Source organism: Mesoplodon mirus, assembly GCF_964341445.2.
Source record: "Mesoplodon mirus genome assembly, chromosome: 2".
Lineage (NCBI taxonomy): Eukaryota > Metazoa > Chordata > Mammalia > Artiodactyla > Ziphiidae > Mesoplodon > Mesoplodon mirus.
The window spans coordinates 228,468,334-228,492,537 of NC_138977.1; the positions used below are offsets into that span (position 1 = coordinate 228,468,334).

At 53.7% G+C, this 24,204-nt stretch overlaps 1 protein-coding gene across 13 annotated transcripts in view; it reads right to left on the reverse strand.

Annotated features, from left to right (window-relative positions):
• The window catches only part of EBF3 (EBF transcription factor 3), a 117,504-nt gene that overhangs the window by 12,962 nt on the left and 80,338 nt on the right, over positions 1-24,204 (reverse strand). For 7 of the 13 annotated variants that reach the window (XM_082607254.1, XM_082607262.1, XM_082607263.1 and 4 more), the window contains exons 8-10: positions 23,177-23,321; positions 17,669-17,799; positions 17,052-17,178 (exon numbers count right to left, since the gene is read on the reverse strand). In XM_082607254.1, coding sequence (XP_082463380.1) covers positions 17,052-17,178; positions 17,669-17,799; positions 23,177-23,321 — 403 coding nt within the window. The remainder of the gene's footprint in view (positions 1-17,051; positions 17,179-17,668; positions 17,800-23,176; positions 23,322-24,204) is intronic. The other 6 variants (XM_082607255.1, XM_082607252.1, XM_082607253.1 and 3 more) reach the window with 1 other exon arrangement.

A 24,204-nucleotide genomic window follows, 5' to 3' on the forward strand; every position in this document is an offset into this window, starting at 1 on the left:
TACTCAATATATTGTAAAAATGGGAGAGCAGTCAGAAAGTTGCAGGTCTTGGGGCCTCATACAGCCGTCACCACGGTCGCCATCGCTGTCTACATTACACAGGACCTTCCACACCGGCTGGGGATTTATGGGAAACTGGCAATTATGACATATGTCCAGCTATTGCTAGCTTCAGATTTATCCCTGTGGTCCTTTTTTGTCTAGCATATTGCCTGAGCACAAACCAGGCAGGAGGAACACTTATTCTTGCAAAGCTTTAATAATCTGAATGGCTGACTACAAACTGATGTAGGGCACCATCACTGCACCAGCCTCACGGAATTGCTGGCCACAAATAGTAATTAATCTTTTTATCCCTCAAATTGTAATTTTGACTATGAACTGCGCGCGGCCATAAATCAGCGGCACGCGCGCTGTGTACGGTGCATGAGTCACGGCCGGGGCTCCGTCCAACTGCAGCCTCTGTGTTTAACAAGCTTTATAAGGAGCCATTGGGCTTTATTATAGCTCTGCCTGACTCCAACAAAAACTGAGCCCGGAGGCCCGGGGACGCGAGTTAAGATGAAAATACTTATTAGAGTACATTACTTCTTGATGTAGATATCGTTTTCCGTGGAGTAACGCCACGGTGCATGGCGCGACATAAATCAGGGGGTTTTCGGAGCCTAATAAGACCCGCCGCCATCTATTCATTACTCAGCCCGCAATCTGGGCCATCACTTATTAGTCAGCACGTAATTTGATGATTAACACCACCCAGCTCAGCAGGTCTGTGGAGCGCCGGGAACACAAAGGCTACAGCTTCAAGGAGCGAGGTTAGAGGCTGCCTTTGAAAGTGCTTTCCGGAATAATTGGTCACCGTTATCCTCGAGTGCTCGGGCTGCTGGTGTCAACACCCACGGCGGGTCTCGTAAGCGCCGCCGGAAGACTCGCACGTACACTCGATAACACGCCCGAAAGTTGAGGATCACAATACGATCTGACATTCCATCATACATGCCAGAGACAAAGGTCCGCACAGGAATGTGAAGTAAGACATTTTCTTGTTAATAAAGCATTGATCCGACATATTGATTTTACATGACATGGCTTTTGCTGCGATTTTGCCCTCCTTTTCCTTTGCAAACAGTAAAGCTCTTCAAAATGCCTCGGCGTATGTGACACGGCAAAATTTCTAACTCTCTGTGATGTAAATTCTATATGTGTAAAACCACTTCATAATCAAACCATTAATCATCAGAAGCTGTCAGCGGTGACTTGGGGGACAATTTGTCATGTCTCTGCCTGGCCGGGACAAGGGTATCAGGCCAAAGTGCAGTGCGGGGAGCAGGGTGGATGGGCCTCACCCCGCGACTTGGCCCAAAAAAGGATTCGGTGAAGTCTTATGTCTCTCGACTGGGAAACAAAAAAGGTGGCCGGCCCACTGTGCATCCCTAACACGCCAGGTTTCTCCTCTCCCCCGGCTAATCGCCATGACTGTTTGACTTAATGAATCGGCCTGATGAAAGGTGATCAGAAAAGATAGATGGGCGGCCGCTATTGATTTCATGCAAATGCCCCGACAGGTGATAGACGCTTTAATGCAAGCTTTCAGAAGCTTTATGACTTGTAATAACCATACACTCTCATTCTGGGGGAGACAGTCCCGATGTTTCAGTTGAATTGACATTCTCCTTCTAGGACCCAAAAGATCTTAAAGCAGTAGAAAAAACACGGGGGTACCAGTCACCTCCCGCTTCAACCCCAAGAGCGTTTACATCTTGAGCGCACCGCCAAGAGCGAGGTCGGACGTTCGGAAGACGACAGGCCGTCCTACGACTGCAGGTCTCGCCGTGTGGACACGGCGAGGGGGGCAGGGGGCGGGCGCCGCCGTTGCGGCTGGAAATCCCACCGGGGGCTCCGCTATGGTAGCCCGACGGACTTACGCGAAAGAATGAGAAGACGGGGCCCTTGTCTTCAAACTACAGGAGCAGAGACACATGTTCTCGGTCCTGGCGGGCGCGGGGGCTTTGATCACTGAGGGTGGGACGGCCCACCTCTGCGTCTCCGAGAGTAGCTGCCATCCGCGGGGCCGACCGGCGGCCTTCCGAGGGCCACACCCCACAGAACCCTCCTGCCCGTGCCAGGCAGGACAGGGAGTCGCCCAGCCTTGGCTGGCAAACTCTACAGCTGGAGGAGAAAGCAGAAGCCCCTTCGCGCACATCTGATCAATCCTCCGCGTGTGGAGTGTACAAGGAGGGCCCGGCCGAGCCAGGCCACGGCTCTGCACGTCCAGTCACAGAGCACCGAGCCAGGCCAATCAATACCACTTTCCTGTTTTAGAACTGGGTAATTATGAGGGGGAGAGATTGCCTGACCTTTCACCTGCACTGCATTACTTTGCTGATATTAAGATAAATTGCCTGATTTTGGGTAAACATATGCTGCGATTCAAGCTGTCAGCACTGGTTTGCTCAGGGATAATTTGTATTGATCTCCCAGCTTCTGCCCAATTTTGCTTACTGACCTCGTGGATAATTAGAGAAGGAGCCTTGGGTGAGCTCAAGTCGGGACGAAGAAGAAATATGAAGAAGAATAAAGCAAATTTGTTTTATGTTAATATTTGTAGGTCCTCCTCCGGCCCTCACATCTGTCAGCATCAGGAGAGCCGTAAATTAATGGACTTGGTTCCTGAGCAGTTTATTCCCAGGAATTATTTAGCAGCGTGCTTAGTCTCTGAACATGTGTCACTGGGTTAAATTAATTTAAACTCTGCCTTAAACACAACAAAAACAAATGTTATTTTCTGCTGAAGGGGAAAAAACCAAGACATTTCTCAAAACGTATTACAAGCGTCCACCCTTCTGCAGGGATTTCCACCGATCTGCGTCGGAGAGGGTGAGTTTTACAATAAACCGCTCCCCCGACCCCAGCAAAAAAAAAAGTAATTAGTGCCCGTTATTTGTTCTGAATTCAAATCTTGCTACGATGGGCCACTACCTATAAAAGAGATGACTGCAGGCACAAAATTATATCATTTAAGATATGTCAGATTATAAGGCTGTTGTATCAAAAGTCATAAAACAAATGTCCCTTGTGAAATATCTCTTTATTAACCGTGCCATAAGATATTAACATTCCTCATTTAGTGGAGGGCCTTTTATCTGTTTCAAATACATTATTCGTCCTTTTAGAGATAAACTGTATTAATATCCATTTGAGTAGGCTACCGTGGCCTAATGCATAGTAATTTTTGTTGGAGAGCTTTTATTTTAGACTAAGAAAATTACACAGCAATAAAACCTGAATGAACCAGAAGCTAGAGTAGCCGGGAATCACATTCCATGCCAAATGGGGCAGGCAATCAGGCAGCCTGTGAAAGGCCAGATATCCGGCTATCATATGCAGGCCAGCATCCAGCACGGGTCCTACAAATAGAGCCTGACACGGCCACATAGACTCAATGAGTCCTACACGCCGGAATAGCCTACAGCTCGGGAAGGATACATATTTAAATATATTTGAGTGTACTGGAGTTAATCTCGTTACTTTACATGCATTAAAGTCATAACAGAAGAAGCATTCTAAATATTTAAGTCATGCCCGTGTACTGGGGGATTAATCATTCCGCAATTGATAAAATTTTAACGGTCTGTGATGTCAGTTCAAGTTGGGATTGCCGGAGCTAATGTGGCAGCAGAGAATGGCATCAGGCTCTGAGCTGCAGCTGCGGCCAGAGCAGCTCCAATCGGCCGGCTGCAATCAGAAACGTACCAATGGGCAAGAGTCAGTGGCGTTTTCTTTCTTGTGACATACATAGTTTTAGTTTTCCTTTTGATGGCTCAACCTTCTTTGTCAGCCAACCCTGCCCTGCAGTCTGTGCTGATCTCTAATACCCCAAAACGTATATGATTATTTTATTAGACTTGAATAGCAAGTCCATTAACATCTAAACGTAATTCAATGAAGCAAGGGGACATCTTCCGGACCTCTGGGGTGATAACACAGAAACAGAATTTCAGATTGGGCAGCGTATGTGTTTGGGGCCAATGAGTGTTTTCTACAAAGAGCCACCTCTCTTAGAAGGAAAACGGCCAAACCGAATGCCTTTAAGTCCGGTTCATCCACTCGACATTTATTAAGCAGCTACTACATGCCTGGGGCTCCACTGTGGGAAACCTGCTCCCCAAGGGCATCAGGGAACAGCAGCCCCGAGCATGTTCATGCTGCTGCTGCTTCAATGGGCTGCCTGCCCAGGGTGCTGGGATCCCCCCAACCTCCCCCCAGGCCTGGCTGGAGGTGCCCTGCCTGCAAACAGGGACTGGTCTGGGGCAGGAAGGAGGGGTCATGGTGACAAGGCTGAATTGTGATGGCAACCTCCCAACCACTCCTGCCGGGGAGACCTGGAGACCAGCCCAGCCAGCGAGCAGGGCCGCCGACTTTAAGTACACCAAGGCTAGCTGTTCTTACAGCCACAGTTGTGTTTTTAAAACAGTGTCGTTAGCGCACAAGGGGGACAGTCACAGGTAGGAAACTAGCCACTTTTAGCATCACCTCTGCGCTGCTTAAACCGAAGCCCAGCGAGCAAAGAAAGATACAAGAAGTTTCAGGTTTAGCACAAATTCTCCTTCTGCCTGAAAAACCTGCCTACAACAATAAAAACAGGAAGACATTCATTTGCTTCATTCCAGCTGCTGGTTGCAGCTATTAAGTGAGTTCCAGTTTCATTTCAATAATGATCATCTTCCTGTAACTTCCCAATCATGCATTTGTCATAATGCAGTAATTTTCTAGCTACAAACAGATCCTCATAATGAGGCAGTTTTTCACATTAGCAACATAACTACATAATAAGAACATCTGCAGTTCCTTTTCCGAGGGACAAGAACGCACTTCAATTAAAGCAATGGGGATTGTTAAATAAGATATAGTATATTTTACTAACAGGGATACCCAGACCCTGCCCCGACAGGCTGCAACCCTTCAGTGTGCCTGAATGAACACAGGTTGTAATGTGTAAAAATTAAATAAAGTAAAATTAAATTGCTCAATACAAAGACATCCCTCTAGAGGGTGTTAGTGATTTCAGTGACAAAGTGCTATTTGCTGACAAGTAGTTTACACATTAACCAGCTGAATCCAAGGGGGAAAAATGCCAATAGCAATTATATCACCTTGAGGTTATTAAATGTCCCACTGATAAGTAACTAGGTGAACTTGACCAGGTGATAAAGGCTGCTGTGAGCAAATGATTGTGCGCTGAAGAGTGTTCCTCTGTCCTGCTGTTTCTCCAGACAGCTTTCCTTTCCAAAATGACAGTACAAAAAGTTACATTAAAAATGCGTGGCCACAGAAGACAAAACTGGTATTGAGCTCCCCCACACCTCGCCCCGCCGGAGCACCGCCACCGCTCCAGCTCTGAAACATGACACCCGGGCTGCGAACGCCTGGTTTTTGGGTTTTGTTTTGTTTTGTTTTTCTCTCCTCCCTTTTTTAGGCTTTAAAATGATGCTAAGTTCTCCACTTTATCATCAACTGTCTCCTCCAAGTGCATTTCATCTATAAGAAATTCAGATGCTCGGGAAATTAAAATTTCAAAGATCTGCTGCAAAAAAAAAAAAATCAATGGGGCGAGATCAATGCTCATAGAAATTTCATGAACTTTGAACTGGTCCGGGCCTGATGAGGAGAGGTGGCTGGAGTTCCAGGCAGCTGACGGCTCCTTGTGCGGCCGCCCGAGAGCGGGCCGTGCAGCCGAGAGGAGGACCATGTCGGAGATGGGTTTCTGCTTTCATATTTTGTCCGACAAAAAAATTAATTTTTAGTCTATTTCAGTAACAAGCAAAGATAGAAAGAGAGCAGCCGGCCTCCGCAACGCGCCTGCAACACCCCACTTCGTAAGAGCACCTCTCGCTCTGCACATTAACGCGGCCACGAAATGAAATCGGTTCCCTTAGCAGCCGATTGCAGGTGCAAATTAATATTGTAAAATGAAGATCGATACATGGACAGGGCCAAATCAATAGCGGCTAAATTATTGCTGCATTTTCCTCCTCATTCAAGATGAGTTGTGTTTTCCTCTCAAAGTCAATACTTTGCAGCTTTTCTCATTAATTTCTCAATAAATTCGGCAATGAATTTCAATCACAGAACTCGGCAGGGTGAGCCAGGCACCGTGCACGGGAAACACAAAGGCCGCGGTGGGCCTGCCTCACTCACCACGAGGCGCTGCCCCGGAGCCGGCCTGGGCACGGCAGGGACAGACGGGAGGCGCCGGGCACCCTTCTCCAACGCCAAGCACCAAGCGGCTCAGCCTAGGTCGCCCGCATCAAAGGGGCGTGGCTTTTCCAGCATCAGACCCACCCCAGGGCAGCACCGGTTTCACACGGGGGAGCCCCTCCGACCCGCTAAGCCAAGGGTACCTTGTGTCACCAAGACTTCTGAGGACCGGAGAAGCGCCACGCTTGACTTCTAATTGGAAGTCAAGCATCGCCTCGGCCTCACGGGGAGGACTGTCTGGTATTCACACGCCCGGCCCAGTGCACAGGGACCTGCGCCATTCACCGCCGCCTGGCAGCGGACGGCGGCATTGTGATGTGACACCAGACTCAGAAAAGGGGACAGCACATCTTCCTTGTTCCCAAAATAATACCCTTGCCGACAACTGTTGGATTGCATTCAAACAATTCTGTTTACATACCTCAAAGAATGCACCAGATTACGGCTTTTATAGTCACGTTCAAACGACGTCTACGGAGCCCAGGCCGGCAGCTAAGGAAAACCAAGGCACGTGGCGTCGGATGCTCCCACTCCCCAGAGGGCTCGGCCCCGGCGACAGGGACCCCCGAGACACGCTCCCCAGGGAGGCAGGGGAGGGGCACCAGCCATCCTGCAACCCTCACCTCCCCCACCCCGGCTGTTCCGGCAAAGGTAGCCCCTTCCCTCCACGTGTAAAAGAGTCTGAACAAAAGGGAGGGAGATGGTGGCCAATAAAAATCATTCTCAACAGAACAAAGAGCACAAACTACCCAGATGTCACCCTTCCTTTAAGAAAGAAAAATCAAGCGTGCCTGTGCTGTCGACCCTCTTAGAGATTTTGAGCGGGGAGGGGTAAAACCCAAGTGGGCAACAAAGCGCTCTGTGGAGAACCATCCGGGCAGTGGGTCGGCACACTTGAAACCCGCGTAAAATCTCCGTAGAGAGATAAGCTGAGAAAGGAGCTCTGGAAGTTCACCCCCTCCCAAGGCTGGAGGTGGCCCTGCTCTGGGAAGACCCCTCCCTCCCGTGTGCCCGAGGCAACCAGCCCCCGGGGCACACGTCCCAGGCCATCCGATCACATGCTGCTCCCGGAAGGTGCGGCCGTCACCCTGTGTCACAGCACCTGCCCTGCTCAGCGCAGGGCGCACAGTAGGTGCTCCATAGTAACGAATAAGGACCACGAGGACCCACAGGGCTTCTGGAAAATACCAAGCCAATGGAGAAGGTATACTTCACTTTTGACTTGGAGAAGTCAAGGTGAACATGACGTTTCCCATATATCCACGTGAGAACTTGTTCACGAATGTTTCACAGCAGCATCACTTGTCTTACAGTTGGCCCTCTGTATCCGCCTGTGCCACATCCTCAGCCCTGACCTCAGATACGAAGGACCACACTGTAAGGGACTTGAGCATCCACAGCTTTGGTCCTGGAACCAATCCCTGGGGGATCCTGAGAAGCGACTGTACCAAGGCTCCACCGACAGATGAATGGATAAAATGTGGTCTCTGTGTACAAGCGAAGACCCTTCAGGCACACAGAGGAAGGAAGTGCTGATCACACCTCCACCCGGGGGAAACGTGAGTGGACGAACCTGGTCACAAAGGACCCCATATACTGTATGATTCCATGCACGTGAAATGTCCAGCGCGGCAAATGCATAGATACAGGAAGTAGATTCGTAGTTGCCTGGTGGGGGGGCGGGGGGACTGCTGATGGATGCAGGGCTCCTTTTTGTGTAATGAACTGTTCTTGACTTAGGTTAGTGGTTGCACAGCTTTGGGACTGTACTAAAAACCCCTTAATTGTATACTTTGGGTGAATTTTAGGCTGTGTGAATTATATCTGAATACAGAACAAAATTTTTTAAGTGAAAGTAACACCCCTAACCTAGATTAGAATGCATGTGCCAGCTGTGCCTATACCGAGGGAAAGGCCTCTCACGGCCTGAATACTGTCTGCGGTGCGTCTGCCATCTGCGTAAAAGAACGGAGGCCGGAACTGGGGTGAGCAGGCCCCCAGCTGTGCGGGGTGGAGCAGAGGGCGGAGGAAGAGAACCCCCGTCCAGGAGATAAGCTGGCCGTCCTCAATGCCCACGGAGGCGTTTGTAACCCCTGGTTTTTCAAGGTGAACAAAGAGGAGAAGCAACATTCTAAGGCAGAGCCTTTAAAGACATCGCCAAGATTAATGTAAATATTGAAATCACAAAACAGAGTCTGTGAACACAGGATCCTGGTTTCGTCTCTCAAGTAAAACAGTCCCGCCTGACGCGCTCCCTCCATCTCCTCCACCCGTGGCGCAGGCTCTGCTGTCTGTCTGCGGACCCCCGACCCTGCTGCTGACGCGCAGGGGTGCAGCCCGCCGGCCCCGGCCCCCCGTCTCTGCAGGGGTGCTCCGCCCACAGACCCCACAGGGCCACGGCTGCCCCTCTCCTCGGAGACCCGAACAGCTCTCGGGACCGTTTCATTACGGTCTCTTCTCTTTTTCGTTCCCATCAGGCTCTGAGTCAGCTGGATCGGGTGCCGTACATCGGTCGAGGGCAGCCCAGAACCAGGCACAGGGCTGCCAGGGTGAAGCCAGCCTGGGGCCCCGCGAGGAACCCATCGCGAGCGCACCTACGAGACACGGCTGTTTTCCCGGCTTCTCTGCATCACCTGCAGAGTACCTGGCCCAGGCGGGCCTCGGGGAGACACTGAACGCCGGACACCACGGGTAAATTCCAAGTCACGTCGACACGAAGCCTCAGCATCCCACCCTGGACGCTGTGCTCGCCTTAAAGATCAACACTGTCGGCGGGTATTCTCTGAGTGCGGAGGAAAGAAGGCACCAGGTGGGCGTGGCGTCAGGGGTGGTGAAGAGGAGGCAGGTGGCTGGCAGGTGGGCCCCCTGGTGCCAAGACAGAGCGCACGCAGCCTGGGCCGGCCGCCAGGGTGTGAGGAGGGACCGTTGGCAGGTGGCTCGCGGGCAGGGCACGTGAGGCTGTGACCCCAGCACCTCGCACACGCGTAGCTCACCTCCATGGTGGTAAAATGGGTCAACTTTGGAAACGACCTCCATTGTAACGGACGACAAGCACACAGGCAAACTGAGCGTCTTCAGCTTCGGGTGCACGGCGGCCGGACGCCCTGAGGGTCACCGAGGTCCTGCCGTAAAAGTACCCGAGGAGCAGCAGCCCCTGGGCGGGCTTGGTGCTTGTTCATCCCAAAGGGCACCGGGGACGTGTTTGCAAGGAATGGCGCCACGCTGGTCTTCAAAAGCGGGTGGAAGTGATCATGGGGGCCAAAGCATCTGGCTGATCACAGCGCCAGACACACGGATCCTGAGGATGGGCAGGAGCGCCACATCGCCGGCCCCCACCCCCTCCCATCCCCAGGGCTGAGGCCTGAAGGGCCAAGGGGAGTCCCTGGCAAGGGCCTTCTCCTGGGAGGATCAAAAGGGGTGAAAAGATGAGGAAGAAATCTGGCAGAATCCCCTCTACACCCAGCCGCCCAGATGCCCTGACTCTGGTCCTCAGATGCTCCAGGTGGGAGAGGGTCAGGCCGGTAGAAGGCTGGGCCGACCCTGCAGAGCTCACCCTGTCAGGCGGTAGGATTCCCGTGCGTGGAGGGCGTAAGGGAGGGCGGTCATGATGGCGGGAAGGGTGGCGTCTGGAAGGCGGATGATGGACCCACTGCCAGGCTGCACCTTCGAGGAACTTCCCCCGAAGATGATTTACACCGACAGGTACAGAGGTCTGCAGTGGCCTACGGTCTCGATGGGAGGTCCTGTATTTAAAGTTTAACACGCTCTGTAATGCGTCTTCTACTAGAGCACGGGTGCCAGCCACGTGCACCCAGGTCCCTCCTGGAACCAAGTTATTCCACATGCTCATTAAGAGCATTTGAAAACTTCTATGTATTTATTTTGGGGGGTGTAGCAAACAGTTCACGTCACCGACGAAGAGGCTCCCATCTTCCGTTGTTTTACTGAAAAACCATTCTAAGAAAGTTCGAATGACTCAAGTTTGCATTTTCTGTAATGAATAAAAAAGGCCCAACTGATTCAAATGATACTTTTTTAAACGGACTTTTTCTTGGGTTCAGCCTTTAGGATCCAAGCCTCAGCCGAGAGCCTAAAGACCTTCCCAAAACAAAGGTTTCAAATGAAAACACGAGCAGCCCCTGGACCCCAGGGGCATCCTCGTCCCAGCTCGCACAGCCCCCGACAGCAAACCCCACTCACCCCGTCCGCCTCCCGCCTGGGCCATGGCCTCGCGCGCGGCCAAAGGGACGTGGTGGAGGAGGCCTGTGGCTTCCGCGACTGCAGGCAGCCAGGAAGAAAACAAGAGACATTTCACTCCTGTTTCTACTCTTCCAGGGCCACGGGCTGGCGTGGTGGTGGTGGGGGCGCTATTTCTTCTCCTCTTCGGCAACAGAAGGCTCACAGGCTTCCTCGGTGGGTTCTCCGCTGAAACAGTGGTTCTGACACTTCCCCTGGTCTTCCTCCTTGAAGCTACGGGACTTGCTCCTGCCAGGGTGACTCGTGGGCTCTGTTTTTACCCCGCTATCGCTGCCTTCTTCTGCACTTCCGTTGATGCTGTTCACTCTTGTTGTGCTTTTAAAGGATCCCTCCTCCATCTCCCTGCCACCCCACATCCTGTCCCAGAAGCAGCGCAGGCACCCTGACCAGCCAGAGACGCCAAATAAAACCCTGGACGGGGCCCAGTCCCATCCCGCGCCTCGTGCCCGGGGCCTCCCGGGTGCGGGGAGGTTAGTGGGCCTGTGTCCCCGCAACCACTGAGGGAAACCCGTGACCCTTTTGTCCTTTGGGGAAGACAAATGGTTGTCTCCTCTCTGCTGCGTTCTGTCAGGTTCGGTGCCGAGAGTCAATACCTTCACCTTGATGTGGAAACCTCGTGATTTATCAGTCGGTTCTCCTCCCGGGTGAGCACAGCCCCGCCGAGCACAGCCATCGGGCCGCGGGAAGAGCGGCCTGTGGTCACAGCACTTGGAAAACAACCAAAGCCCCTCCGATGACAGACAAATGTGTCTTGTTAGCAACTGCCCAAAAGCGCTTGACTTGTACTAATAACAAAAAGGCCATGCTGGTCACCGTGGGTCCAAAGACGAAGCACCCTGTCACCAGCCTGGTTGGGAAATTAGCAAATAATGTTCTTTTCCTTGATAAATGGGTGACAGCTCCCTCTCACCAATCATTTCTAACATTTTGATGCATGCCTATGATCCCACTGGAGGAGCAGAAAAGTTTACTGGCCCTCAATTTTCAGATGATGAATGGAACTCCTCTAAATGTGCGATTTCTGTATGAGGTATAGTTCATTTTAAGCAATTCTAGTAAATGGGTGTCACTGATTAGGACAAATAGTCTACTTGTGCAATAGCACAAACGGTGTGTCTCATTCTCCCGGCCTCCGTCGAGACAGGAGAGGAAGGAAACAGCAGGGACCCCGGGAGCCCTCACCGCCCCACTCTTTAGAGGGACCCGGGACTGGATCTGTGCCCCCAGCACCCACTCAGCGAGCTGGCAGATTCACTGATTGTCATTTGATCTAATGCTGGGACCGCACTATGCAGAGGACACCGGTTGGGGCGGGGGTGGGCACGCCCTCCCTTCCTCTGTGGCCCTAAGGAGCCCCGCCAATGACCCCAACGATGACCAGCTGGTCTCCACGCCCAGGTCTGCACACCATCCCAGCCAGTGGGGAGAAATTCGCCCTCTGCCCCCAGCACGTAACCAAGGACGAGCCAACGTGGCTGGGGCGGGAGGAGAAACTGCGTTGGAGTCGTGCGTTATCTGAGTCGCTATCCCAGCTCTCCGATTCCGGACGGGCCCAGAGGTGGCCTGAGCTCAGCACGTTCTTCCATATAACTAACCTCACGTGAAAGTGAGGCTGTCTATCCTCCAGGGGACGGCGGATTTCCACTGACACCATCCAACTGGCGAGCTGGGACCAGTGGAAGCCCTGTGCCTGCGGGGCGCCCGCGGCAGCCGGGAACGCACAGGTAGCAGCCGGAGCTGCCGGGCCTCACTGGCCGGGACAGGGAGCCCAGGAGTCACAGGCTCCTGAACCCCAAACTCAGAACTCGGAACAGAGGTATCTCCGCCGTGTCCACCTCCGTGGTTAAGAACTTATAATCGAAATAATCGGTTGGTTTACATTGAAGGGGAAGGCATTAGCATTTAGTTTAGCGAAGTAGAAACAGTATGATTTGTGGAAGGCAATTAGGAATCATTTGCTCCATGGATACAAGTAATTTGTTTGAAGAGCGCTGGCCTGGGAGAGAGCTGGCTGGAGCCGGCTGTGGTCGAGGGCGCCGCTGACTCTACTGTGTGTCACCATGCTGTTGACAGAATCACATCTGAACACTCACAAAAGAGCTTTACAATACTTCAGGAACGCCGGCGCCCTTCAAGGGGTGCGGTGAAGTGTGGCTTCGGTGGCAGAAGGCTGCGAGAGGATACGGCGGCCCCGGGCGAGCCACCCGGTGCCGGGACAGCTCCCGAGGACAGGGCGGTCACCTCCTTGACATGTCGCCAGTTTTACGGCACAACGGGATTTAAAAAAACAAACCAACCAACCATAAACACTGTATCGGGAAGAACACAAACTGTTAGCAGCTACTGGTTGAGTAATGATTTCATGACTGAAATTGAATGCACGTCTTCGTGCAGAAAATGACCATTTTTAGGTCCCCGTGTAGTCAGTGCTTTGCAGACCTAAGACCGGCCCAAGCCCTGTCTGGGCCGCTCTGGCCCTGGGCACCATCGCTGCCAGCATCTTGTTTAGTAACTGGGTTGGCTGGGCCCGTGGCAGACAGCATGTTGATTCCTGGTAATTGGTGATATAATTCCTTTAATTGAGCAAAAGAAATCTCTAAACTGAGGGTGGGTCAACCACACATTTGGGCGCAAGAGGTCAACAGGGAGAGCCCCGTGGCTGCGTCCTGGTGTCCCGCGGAACCACGCTGGGACTCAGGCCACCACCAAGCAGCTCCAGCTTTTTTGTGTAATAGGAAAACCCTTCTGCCAAATGGACGTGTTAGGAAATCAGGGACACTCGCACCTGTGCATGAACACCTCACACTTGGAATGTGTCTGTAAAAGCGGTTTTCGCTCAAACATAATTTCAATTAGAAGCATACAAATGCCAATTTGTCTTAACAACTAACGCCGCAATGTTTACATTATAATTAAAAAAGAATTTCTTTTACTGCTCTTAACAATTTGATGTCTTTCTACTGGTGAAATTACGAACGTGAAACTGTTCAATCAGCCCTTACCACTGAGCTCCTCAGGTAGGATATTCCGGGACTATTTTGATTATTATTAAACAAGCAAGTGATACACTATTAGGCAAATATTAAAACAAGCATTACACTCAGTTATTAATTTGCACTGTTCACTTTTAAATGCAGCAAATCTCTCATTAATTTAATGTTAGGTGCCCGCCCGTTTATACTGCATTTTACAGTCTAGAAGGCAATTTACTATTAACTGGCAATTACATACAGAGTGATTGTTAATTCTGCCCCTAAGTGCTAGCCGCTTGGAAACTGTCCTCTCTCTCTAACTTCTGACCTTCTTACAACAGGGGTGAGGCACGCTGGGAATACAAAGGACTGGTGCGGGAGAGCCGGACACGCCGCTGTGACTCACTCTTTGAACGCACCGCGTGCTAATCAACTGCATTGCCACTGCTTCCCAAGGTAATTGTCCCTTTACAGTAGGTGAACGCAGCCGGCAAAGGGGCCTGGAAGGATGGGCTTGGCCGGCCCCCCCACCCCCCGCCTACGCCCACTCTGCGTTGACTAATCGGGTCTGGTTCTGAAGAATCTGGTGCTTCTCAGCTCGCTGCAAACAGATCACTTAGGCCTTTGCCTTTGGCTGGGGGCGGGGGGAGGGGGCCCTCCGCAGCACTCTGGTTCCTCCTCCCCAGGCCTGGCGGCCTCACCCCGAGGGTTCAGTGTGACGGTGTCCGCGCAGCCTCCAGGCCCGGGGATGCTGATGGGAGCCAGATGCCCAGGGGACGGGGCCCTCCCCGCAGGGGCTGCGCCCGTGTCCTGCCTGCAGAAGGGCTGGCTCAGCTTTCAGAGGGAGAGCAATTCCCAATGATTGCTTCTCTGTCCCATCAATTTCAGGGCAATGCAAATCAGACAGAAGCTTCCAGGTCAGACAGGTTATGACCCCACCTTTCCTCTGCTCCCTGGGAGTGTAGGCCCCCGTATCCCTTACGTGCGTTTGAAATGTATATTCCCGTTAATGATGGGGGTGTGGGGGAAGGCTGTAAATTAGCCCCCGCGGAGAGGCCAAGCTCACTGAATGGCTTCATTGAAAGGCCCGTTCGTGGGAGAACTCCTGATGGAGGAAACCCCATAGCCTTGGGCAGCCGGGACCCTGAACTTGGGGTCCGAGAAGCCCCATCAGCAGGGAGGGGTCACGGCGTCGGCTGCAGGAATGGAATATGGGCGTCAGGACGCAGGTGTCACTGGAACAGACTCGGGGACACCCACCGCCCTGCGGGCACGAGGCCTCCAGCCAAGGAAAGCGTCCTGCCCGGCCGAGGACAGCGGGCTACAGAGAGCGCTGCCCCACCGCAGCCCCAGGGAGGCAGGCCCTCGGCCACGGGACCCCCGCTGGCGGCGACGGGCGGCCCCCTGCCCTCGCGCCTTCCCCTCCAGCCGCACCCGCGCCCGCCGCGATGCTCAGCACGGGGCCCTTTCCTGCCACGCGGGCCACCATCCTCAGTGGCCAACGGTGGGGTGAAGAACCAGACCTTCCTGCTACTGTGTCTCCTCTCAAAAGAGTCGCTGCTGCTGACGATAGCCCGCCGACCTCGGCACCAAAAGCCCGCGGGTCAAGAACCCGATGTCAGGGGCAGGGCCAGAGGTGCCCGCGAGGGAGCGGCCAGGAGGCCAGAGAGGCTGACAGGGACAGCCGACTCCCCGTCCGTTTGGGGCAGAGCCATCGGTCCCACCACGTACGGACACGCTCACCGGGTGCCTGACCCAACCTGGCGCCCACGGGGCACGTGGCAGCGTGGAGCCCACACGTGGTCTGGCTCCCAGCCGCCTAGCTCATAAACGTCCCCTCCTCCGAGAACCCAGACCCGACGGGAGCCCGGGTCACACACGGCACCGAGGAGAAAGCTGGACTCGGGGGTCCCCCCAGGTCCCTAGGCCACACCGGGTGGAGCCGAGCAGAGCGCCCAGGACCCCAAGGCCTGAGTTCACAGCCAGAGCTGGACGGGCACCCACAGGCCGTCAGGGGCCCTGCAGAGACAGCCCAGCGCTGCGGGGAGCCTGGCCCCCACCTCCCGGGACCTGGCGGCCGCGGGTACAAGCGCTCACAAGCGCCCCGACTTCATAACCTGCTTCTGTGCAGCTGTATTTAACACGCGGAGGCCTCACCAGCTGGGGGCGCCGCCCCCCTCCATCTTGCCTCCCTGGCTCACCAGGAGGCCCGGAGCACCTGCCCGGGAGCGGGCCGGGACGTGCACCCATCGCGTCTGCTCCGCCCTCATCCGCTTGGCTCTCAGGCAGCTCTGGGCTCCACGGAGCACGAGCTGGTCCCACGGGAGGAAACGGCCCCTAGCATGGGGCAGGGAACCTCTCTCCCCTCCTAACCACGTGAGGGCTGCTGGGGGCTGGAGAGGAGACGGCCTCCCCGCATCAAGGGCCCTGGTGTCACTGGCAGCCCTGGCTGCTGAGGGTGTGGGTGCCTCTGGGGACAGCAGCCCTGGCTCTCTGCAAGGACCCAAGCCAGGCAGGGCCTAGGAGTGACACGGGGCCTGCTGGAAAGTGGTCACTGGAAGAATTTACATTTTGCATCTCACGCTTCCTGACAGGGGTGAGTGAGTTACCCCTACTCCCTCTCCCAACCCCAAAGTGGAAGGGACCTCGTCTCCACCCTGTCACGCACCCACTGGACAGAGGAGAGGCCTGCATCCCAGGGGGAGGCCAGACCTGCCCCGGGCATCCTGCAGCAGGCGACAGCACATGGACAGAGCCCCCGGCTCCCAGCCAGGCTCCCGCACGGACCTCCCCCACCACCCTGACCACGCGAGCACGTGGAGGCCACTCTGTCCAAGAACAAGCCCTCCTCCCCTCCGCCCTCGTGGGGCTCAGCAGGTGCCGGCCACCCCCAGAAGCACGTCTCAGAGGTTACAGCTTCTGCAGGTGGCAGGACTAGAGGTCCCAATGCGCACAAGCCGTATGGTCATTTACGGCCTTTCTCAGTAGCAACCTCAGACGCATGGTGTTCTCCAAGCAGCCTGTGGGCAAAGCACTGCAGCAGACGACTTTCAGATAGCAAACGTGGGACCTCAGAGGTGACCCTGCCTGGTGACATCAGTGTGTCCGAGACCCTCCCAGAATACGGACCCCCTTGAAGCAGCAGTGCGGTGTGGGGTGTGAGGCCCCAGGCCCGGGGCAGAGACCCACTCCCGTTTACAGGGGGCGTGTGACCTCGGGTACGCAACCTAACCTCTGGGACCTCGCGGGGCAGCCACCCGATGGAAGCAGGAGGACTGTGGTTACCGACAGCTCCCACCACCTTGCTTTGCAGGTGAGAAGGGAGGCTCCACGGATGGGGGGAGGGGCCCAGGTCACCTGGCCCGAGCTGGCTGCACCTGTCCATAGCGTCACACCATGTGGAAGAGGATGTAGAAACTGCCCCCGAATACACCAACCGGAGGGCCACAGGGGATCGCCCGTCCTGACTGCAGAACCCATGCAGGGGGCCCCCGGGGGCCGAGAGGCCCTCCTTGGGAGGAAGCATCTACTGATACAGCACGAAAGTTGGAAATGTGAACTCACCGGTGTAGACAAACCGCCCAGGAGCACCTTTACAGAACTGCTTGGATTTGTAGGACAGGGTGACTTCGACGACTCCAGGAATGTGCCTCGGTGGGGTCTGGACTCGGATGGCGTGGGGAGTGATCAGCTATAAAAACCACACAGGGAAGAGGCTTTCAGCGGCGCTGGGTGTAAGAGGCGGACACTTGCCAGTTGGATATAATTACCAAAATGAGCAAAAATTGGACCATCGTCTTGGAATGTTCCGTCTTAGCTGTCACCCAGAGACTCAGGACCTACAGTTGTGCTTTCAGAAAAATATCTGCAAATGATCCCGGTTTCAGTTTGCAGGAAAGGCCACAGGGCATCATTCATATGAAAATCACCACCATATGTCCCCTGAAACCTGCTTCTGGTAATTCTAGCGCTAATTGTCCCAGGGCACTCAGGGACCTCCGACGCCAGGCTTGAAACCCCAGGGCTGCGGGGCAGCGGTCCGCACCCGCCCACCGGAGGAGCCCCTGCCACGGGCGCACCGTCGGTTTCAAGGGATCTGGCGACAGGATGCACCATCGACAGCACGTCCGACGGTCCTCGGACAAAGCCGCGCCGGACGCGCACCGACCCCGCGGGCTTACCTCGCTCCAGACCAACATCGTCCCGAAGACGACTTGGAGCCCGTCGAAGAAGTTGTCTCCGATGATGATCACGGTCGCTCCCCCCGTGGTCCAGCCTTCACTGGGACTGATGGCCTTGATGCACGGAGTGGCTGCCCGCACAAGACAGAGAACGCAGACCTCAGAGCCCGCCACGCTGCCGCCACGCTGCCCACCTCCAGCCACGCCGGGCGGGGCCGGAGAGAGGCGGCCGCTCCTCCAGGCGGCACGCAAAGGGCAATCGTAGATCAGCACGTTGATGTGTTTAAAGCAAACTCTTAAATGTTTTATAAAGCAAAGGCCAAGCCACGGAATACCAGTGAGTGAGGGGAAAAAATGGCTTGATGTAGCAAATTATGTTTCAGGGCAAATATGACTATTACAAATGATTAAGCATCGCGCGCATGTGGCACGTCGATTTATCTGCTTTGCGGTCCAGATCTGAGCAGAGTCAATCAAAGGCTGATGAGGGAGACGGAAGAGCAAATGCCTTGCATTTCGATTCCTCATAAGCAGCTAATTGGGTTGGGTTTTTTCATCCGCGAACTTTGCCTTTTGGTTCAAAACTTCATTTTCCTCTGTCACTTCACAATTACTACTTTTCATTTTTCATCAGGAAAAAAAAAATCAAAAGCACGATATTAATACTTTTGTCAAAGGTACACATTTTACACCTAATATTGTTTGTCGACAGGAATCCCCAGCCGCTGGCCTGACCTCCCTTTGTCTGGGAGCGCTCACATTTGCATGAGTTATTACAACGCTGCTGCGGCCTGGCCCTGCTGGGGGAGGGGAGACAGACAGCGAGGGCGGGCACAGGGGAGCGGGACCAGGAGGTCCAGCACGGTGCTCCCAGCAGCCCTGCGAGCAGAGGCCTGGGCTGGAGGCTGCAGCCTCACGGAGGCCGGCTTTGTCCTGGCCTTTGATCAGCAATTCTTCCACGTGATGTTGGGGGACCTTCTCTAGCGCCTCTGATGGCCTGTCACGGGCAGAGGTCCCGCACGGGAGGAGCTGCCCGTTACTGGGGAAGGGCTCCGGGTGCTGCCCTCTGGCCTGCAGGGCCTCCTCTGCCTGGCTGGGCGCCGTGCTCAGGGCCCTGGGCCTCTCTGTCTCGTTAACTTTGGTGCAAAAAAGAAGGCTGTGCAGGCGGGTGTGCTGGGTGGCGACGCGGCCCCAAAGGTCCGCCAGGTCTGCTGGCTAATGCCGTCTGGACACAATTACGGCCCAGACGGGAGGAGGCCCAGGCCTCAATCCTCCATCGAGAGAGAGAGGAGGGCCCCCCCCAAGCCCTGGGGCCCCCGGTGTCACCCTTCGTCCTGCCGGCTTCACGGTGGGGTGGGTGAAGGAACTCGACCCCCGGCCCCAGGGGCCCCCCCCCTCCATTTGGTGATCTTCCATCCCTCCCAACAACCTCTGTGGATACTTGTCCAGAAAGTAGTAACTAAGCCTAGTAAACAAGCAGTGGCTTAACCACGCGGCCCCCTCCCGGCACATGTGCGTACGAGCCTCCAAAGGACTTCTAGGGGCCTTATTAGGCTGTTCATCTTATTTGAGCCCCCGAGTAGCTCCGCTCCAGGTACGTCATCGTTTTTAGACTCGGGGTCAGGTCTGGCCGCACATCTTCGTAAGCGGGAGTTTTCGGGAAGCCCACGCGCGTGGGCTCCCTGACGGGCCCGGCGAGTTAATCACCGGCAGGTATTGTTGTTTGGCTCGCGTGACACCACCTTCCTTTGTTTGCTTTAATGTTGGACGAGCGGGGGTTATATTTGCTCGTTCTCTGCGCATTTCCCTCTGCAGCAGGAGCACAGAGCACACACTGGGAACCTGCCCTTAACTAGCGCTGTTGACTTCATGCTAATAAGTTCATGCACATTTTCATTTCTGAGGCTTCCGAATGACATTTGCTTTTCTTAATTGCATGGAGAGCATTTGAAAAGGATCAGCTCTCTAAAGACTGACAAGTCCCCTCCAAGGGGGTGACCTTCATCAGCACAGCCAATTATGGCAAATAATTCACAAAAAAAAAAAAAATTACAGTAAACAAATTTACTTTGGAGGTGAGAAAAGAAAAAAAAAAATCCAGGATCTCCTGCATGCACAGGAGATTGCTATCTGGCAGCTGTGGCCCAGTGGAAAAGCCACAGCATCTCAGAATCTGCAGAGCTTCTCAGCGGAAAGAACCCCGGGCCTGCCTCGGCCTTCTCGGCAGCAGCCGATAGCCATCTTCCTCCTGCCTGTATTTGCATACATTTCAATGCACACAGAGAGAGGGAACATGTGTTCAATGGGAACCATAGCAAAATGAATTACACAGACAGCGTCAGAGATCTAATGATATACGTGCACAATACACTCAAGCAGATGACAGGAGCTGGCACGGCAGCTGAAGACGGGCAAGGAGGAGCCCCCCGCGCGCTCCCCACCCCTCTCCCTGGGCCGGCCCGTGGTGGGAAGCAGCCCTGAAGGCCGATCCCGGTCTGCGAGCTCTTCCGTGTGGTCCAGCCTCCTGGGGCGCAGGCTGGGAAGAGGAGGTGTGGCCCATCTCCTCTGCTGATCTGAGCTGCGCTGGGACCTCTTAACTCCAGGAGCCCCTCTCAGCCTGCTGGTGAGGAAGGCACCCCGGCTTCCACGACCTGCGTGCCTACACCCTGGATACCCACAAGGACTGGCTGGTCTGGGGACCAGGGTGCCCAACAGCTGGGGCGAGAAGCTCAAAAAGTGAAAGTGATGCAACTGGAGCCCAGTGATGTAGACAGAACCGTTGGGTTCCCCCGGTCTTTCTTTGGGGGTCACATCCAGTATTCTATTAGTAAACAGCTTCCCCGTCCTGCTTCCCGTTAATCAGCAAGCTCTCCTGAGTAATATCACAGCATTTGTCACCTTCCCCTGCATTCACAATATTGAGGCACTCAAACAGGCCTAATCTTGCCTCATGAAGACTTCTTTGTTCTGCCTGCTAAAATGTCTTGTAATTGTGCTCGGGATGTCCAGATGGCTGGCTGATACTCCAGCTGATAGGATTATACCTTTTACCTCTCCTAGGGCCATCTGTTCCCTTAACTCGCTAAAGCCCCCGCAGCCTGGATTCGGTCGTCCTCACTGCATAAACCTAACCGCATTACGGCACTTGGCATGCAAATCGCTTCTGTGCTGCAGGCCGGGTGCTGGGCAGGGCTCACGGAAGGTTTAATCAGGGTTGGAGTCGTTTATGAGGGGACAAGTGACAAGGAAAAACAAAACAACAACAAAAAATGAAAGCCTGAGTTCTTCTGGGCCGTGCTGGAAGGTAGAATGGTTGTTTTCCCCTCGCTTGTGTTCAATACTGTAAATAATCTGCCTTGCTTTTTGTGAGCTCAAAGGACGCGATGGCAGACATCCACGCAGCAGCAGGGGGAATTAGTTTACTTGGAAACCATCAGCGAGTGTGTACACACTGCTGGTGAATATTAGATGATTGGATAATGAGGTGTTAGCCAGGAGAGGCTGCACAGCAGCACAGATCGGCGGTTTACGGGGGCACTTTCTCCTTAAAGAATGTGGGACCGATGCAAAGCCAACATCCACCCCTAAGACATGAACTAACCAGGCAGAAGGAAGAAAAGGGGTTTTGGGGATGATACATCCAGACCCTAAAATGAACTTCCTAAGCGTCAGCCCTCTCGGCAAGTGGAGGAAGCATCTCTCTTCATCCCAGAGAGCACCCCGTCATATTCTGTAGGGCTCTTGAGAACTGGGCATTAGTTACAGAGCAACAAACAAAACCCTTCCCACTGATGACTAATACCTCCTCCTCAAAGACCTGTATGTGCTATAGTTCTCAGAGTCACCTATTTGCATCTTTTAATTATGAGTCATTTGGGGGGGACTGGGTAAGATATTTCAATCTCTTGCAAGAAAGTGACTTGGTTCAAACGTTGATTAAAAAAATTGAAAAACAAACCTAAAATAATCTCGAGCAAGACTGCTTCTGCAAATAGCTTTTGATTAGTCGGGGTTTATCTCCAAGGTACCCACGAGTGGCCTTTATTTTTCTAAATGCTATATTTTCTGCTTACAGTCAAATGCTTTTTCATGCTACTTACAAAAATAAATACTTGTACTTTGCTCAGATCATAATAGCTCATTAGAGGAGGCTGATTCTGGACCCACGCTACAACCTAACACCAGAGGGCTGCGGGGGCCTCGTGAACCTATCACGTTGCCAGCGCTGGCTCTCTGGGGAAGCGGGGCGCTGAGGACGGGGATCCAACCTTCTTAATTGTGAACCTCATTAGTGATGGTTACTAAGCAAAACACACACCTACCTTCAGTGCATTGGAAGGAGATAAACAGTACGTCACAGATTCTAATGACCCTGGCACCCAGGGCGACCTTTAATTATTATATTTTTGTTCTCTTACACCTTAGTCATTAATGTAGAAAAACAAATTAGTTTATTTTTGTGGACCTCAGCAGATTCACAAATTGTCTTCCAGTTTTTATGTCTGAATCATATTTCATTCTGATGACCTGCACGGGCTTCATTCATTTTCCTGTGTACATGTCTGTCTGCCTCACGGGCGGCTCCTAAATCCAAGACCTCAGTCTAGAGAATGTGTCTTCTAACTGCTTAGTTTTATGGGTTCTTTTGCTCTAAAGAATTTAATCATGCTGTTTTGTTTGCAATTCACTTAAAAACAAAAAAACCTCATATTACTTTCCCAACACTTCGTATTGGTCAGAATCTCATGGTTTTCGTGAAATGTCTTAGAGAGGAAAGGACCTCATGTTGGAGGGGAGGTGACACATGGCGGGACCCGCGCGTCTGCACGGAGCTGGTGACAGGGAGACTTGGGAAGGCCCAGGGTCTGCGTGTTGCCGTAGTCTGACTTACACGCCTGCCTGCCTGTCTGTCACCCTCACCGAAATCCTTTTAACAAGCCGAGTCCATCACCTGAAAGCATTTGGTTAGCAACATTTTATGCCGTTTTCTTCCTCACCCCCTCCACCCACCCCCCATGTGTGAATACCTACACGCGCGCACACGCATACATACACACACACACACACACACACACACACACACACGTCCGCTCTCCATGGAGGGCCAGGGGGTCCTTGAAGTCCATGAGCTCAGACTCACGGGACCAGGATGTGAGCGCCCACCAAAAGGTGCCCAAAGCATCTGGGGATGAGCCGGATGGGGGCTAGACCAGCCAAAATAAAACCAAATACATTAAAACTTCAGGAAAAGCGCTCAGCAAAAGCAAGCTCAGACACAGACAAACCAATAAAGTGAGGGCCACGGCAGGTGAGGTGGGTGGGAAAGCTGAGACCGCCAGTGAGGGGGGGAGAGGGATGCTGGGGCGGGGGGCTCTGTCCCAGGGACGGGGGTCTGACCAGCCAGGGGGCCTGGCGGGAGCAACTGGGCGTGAATCAACAGAAAGGATGGCACAAAGAAAAAGAAGCATCGCAAAAAAAAAAAAAAAAAGCCATGTAGCATGTGCCTACCATTTTCCAGATAAGAAGGGGCCGTACCTTCTGACGGGTCCAGGCGGCGGGCCCGCCGCCCGTGTTTGGAGTTGTTGTGCACAAACATGTTGTCAGACACGGCCAGCACGTGGCCGTCCACGTTGACCGTGGTCGACACGACAACCTGCAGAGACAAGCGCAGGTGAAACTGGAGTCAGAGGTGGAGGCGGGGCCCTGCCAGGTGTCAGGCCCCTTCACGGGTGCCCCGGCAAGCCAGCCCCCAAGGTCTTGAGCCAGCGACCCACTCTTGCTCCCGGATCCCCCTCGAGGCCACGTGCGCGCACAGCGTTTTTGGCTAATGGGGTGTGTGGGCAGTTTTGCTGTGACTCACGATTGCTTCTCTTCCAGACCCGCTGCACTAGTTACGGTTTAATCTCCTGTTACGCTCACAAGTGAAGTCAATCCACAGACATATTCTTCTCACCATTAGCTTCAGAGACACCCCTCCAGCCACTCATTTTAAAGCTGCTAGTTTGATTGATCTATTCACATATTGATTAGATAGTTTATCTAATTAAAATGAGTTCACTGGAGACTGTCCTTCCTGGAAGAGTTGTTGAGGATCCAGAGTTGCCCCCCTCCCAAAAAAAGGCTTCATAAATCAGAAGCTGCTTCTGCTCCCCACATCCTATCATCAAATGATCCCCGGGTCAATGTCACAATTACATCCAACGTCTGGTAATGAACGTTTTTGCATCTGAAAAGACCGAGCTGAACAGGAATAAAATGGCTTCAGTGCAGGGAAAGTACCCTTTCTCAAGTTCACGGTGAAGGATGGCGAGGATGGCTAGCACCTGCTCTACTGAGGGAGTGTGATCCTGTTGGAGGGCAAGGCGCAGCCCTGAGGTCCAGGTTCGGGGTGGGGGTGGCCGGGGAAGAGATGGGGGCTGGGCTCCCCCACATGCTCAGTGCTTCGCAGAAGTAAAAAAAAGGAAGTCACACTGGCAGGGACGGCCTTGAGGACCCCAGAGGTCCTCCCAGGGGAGCTTGGAACAAGCACCCCAGAA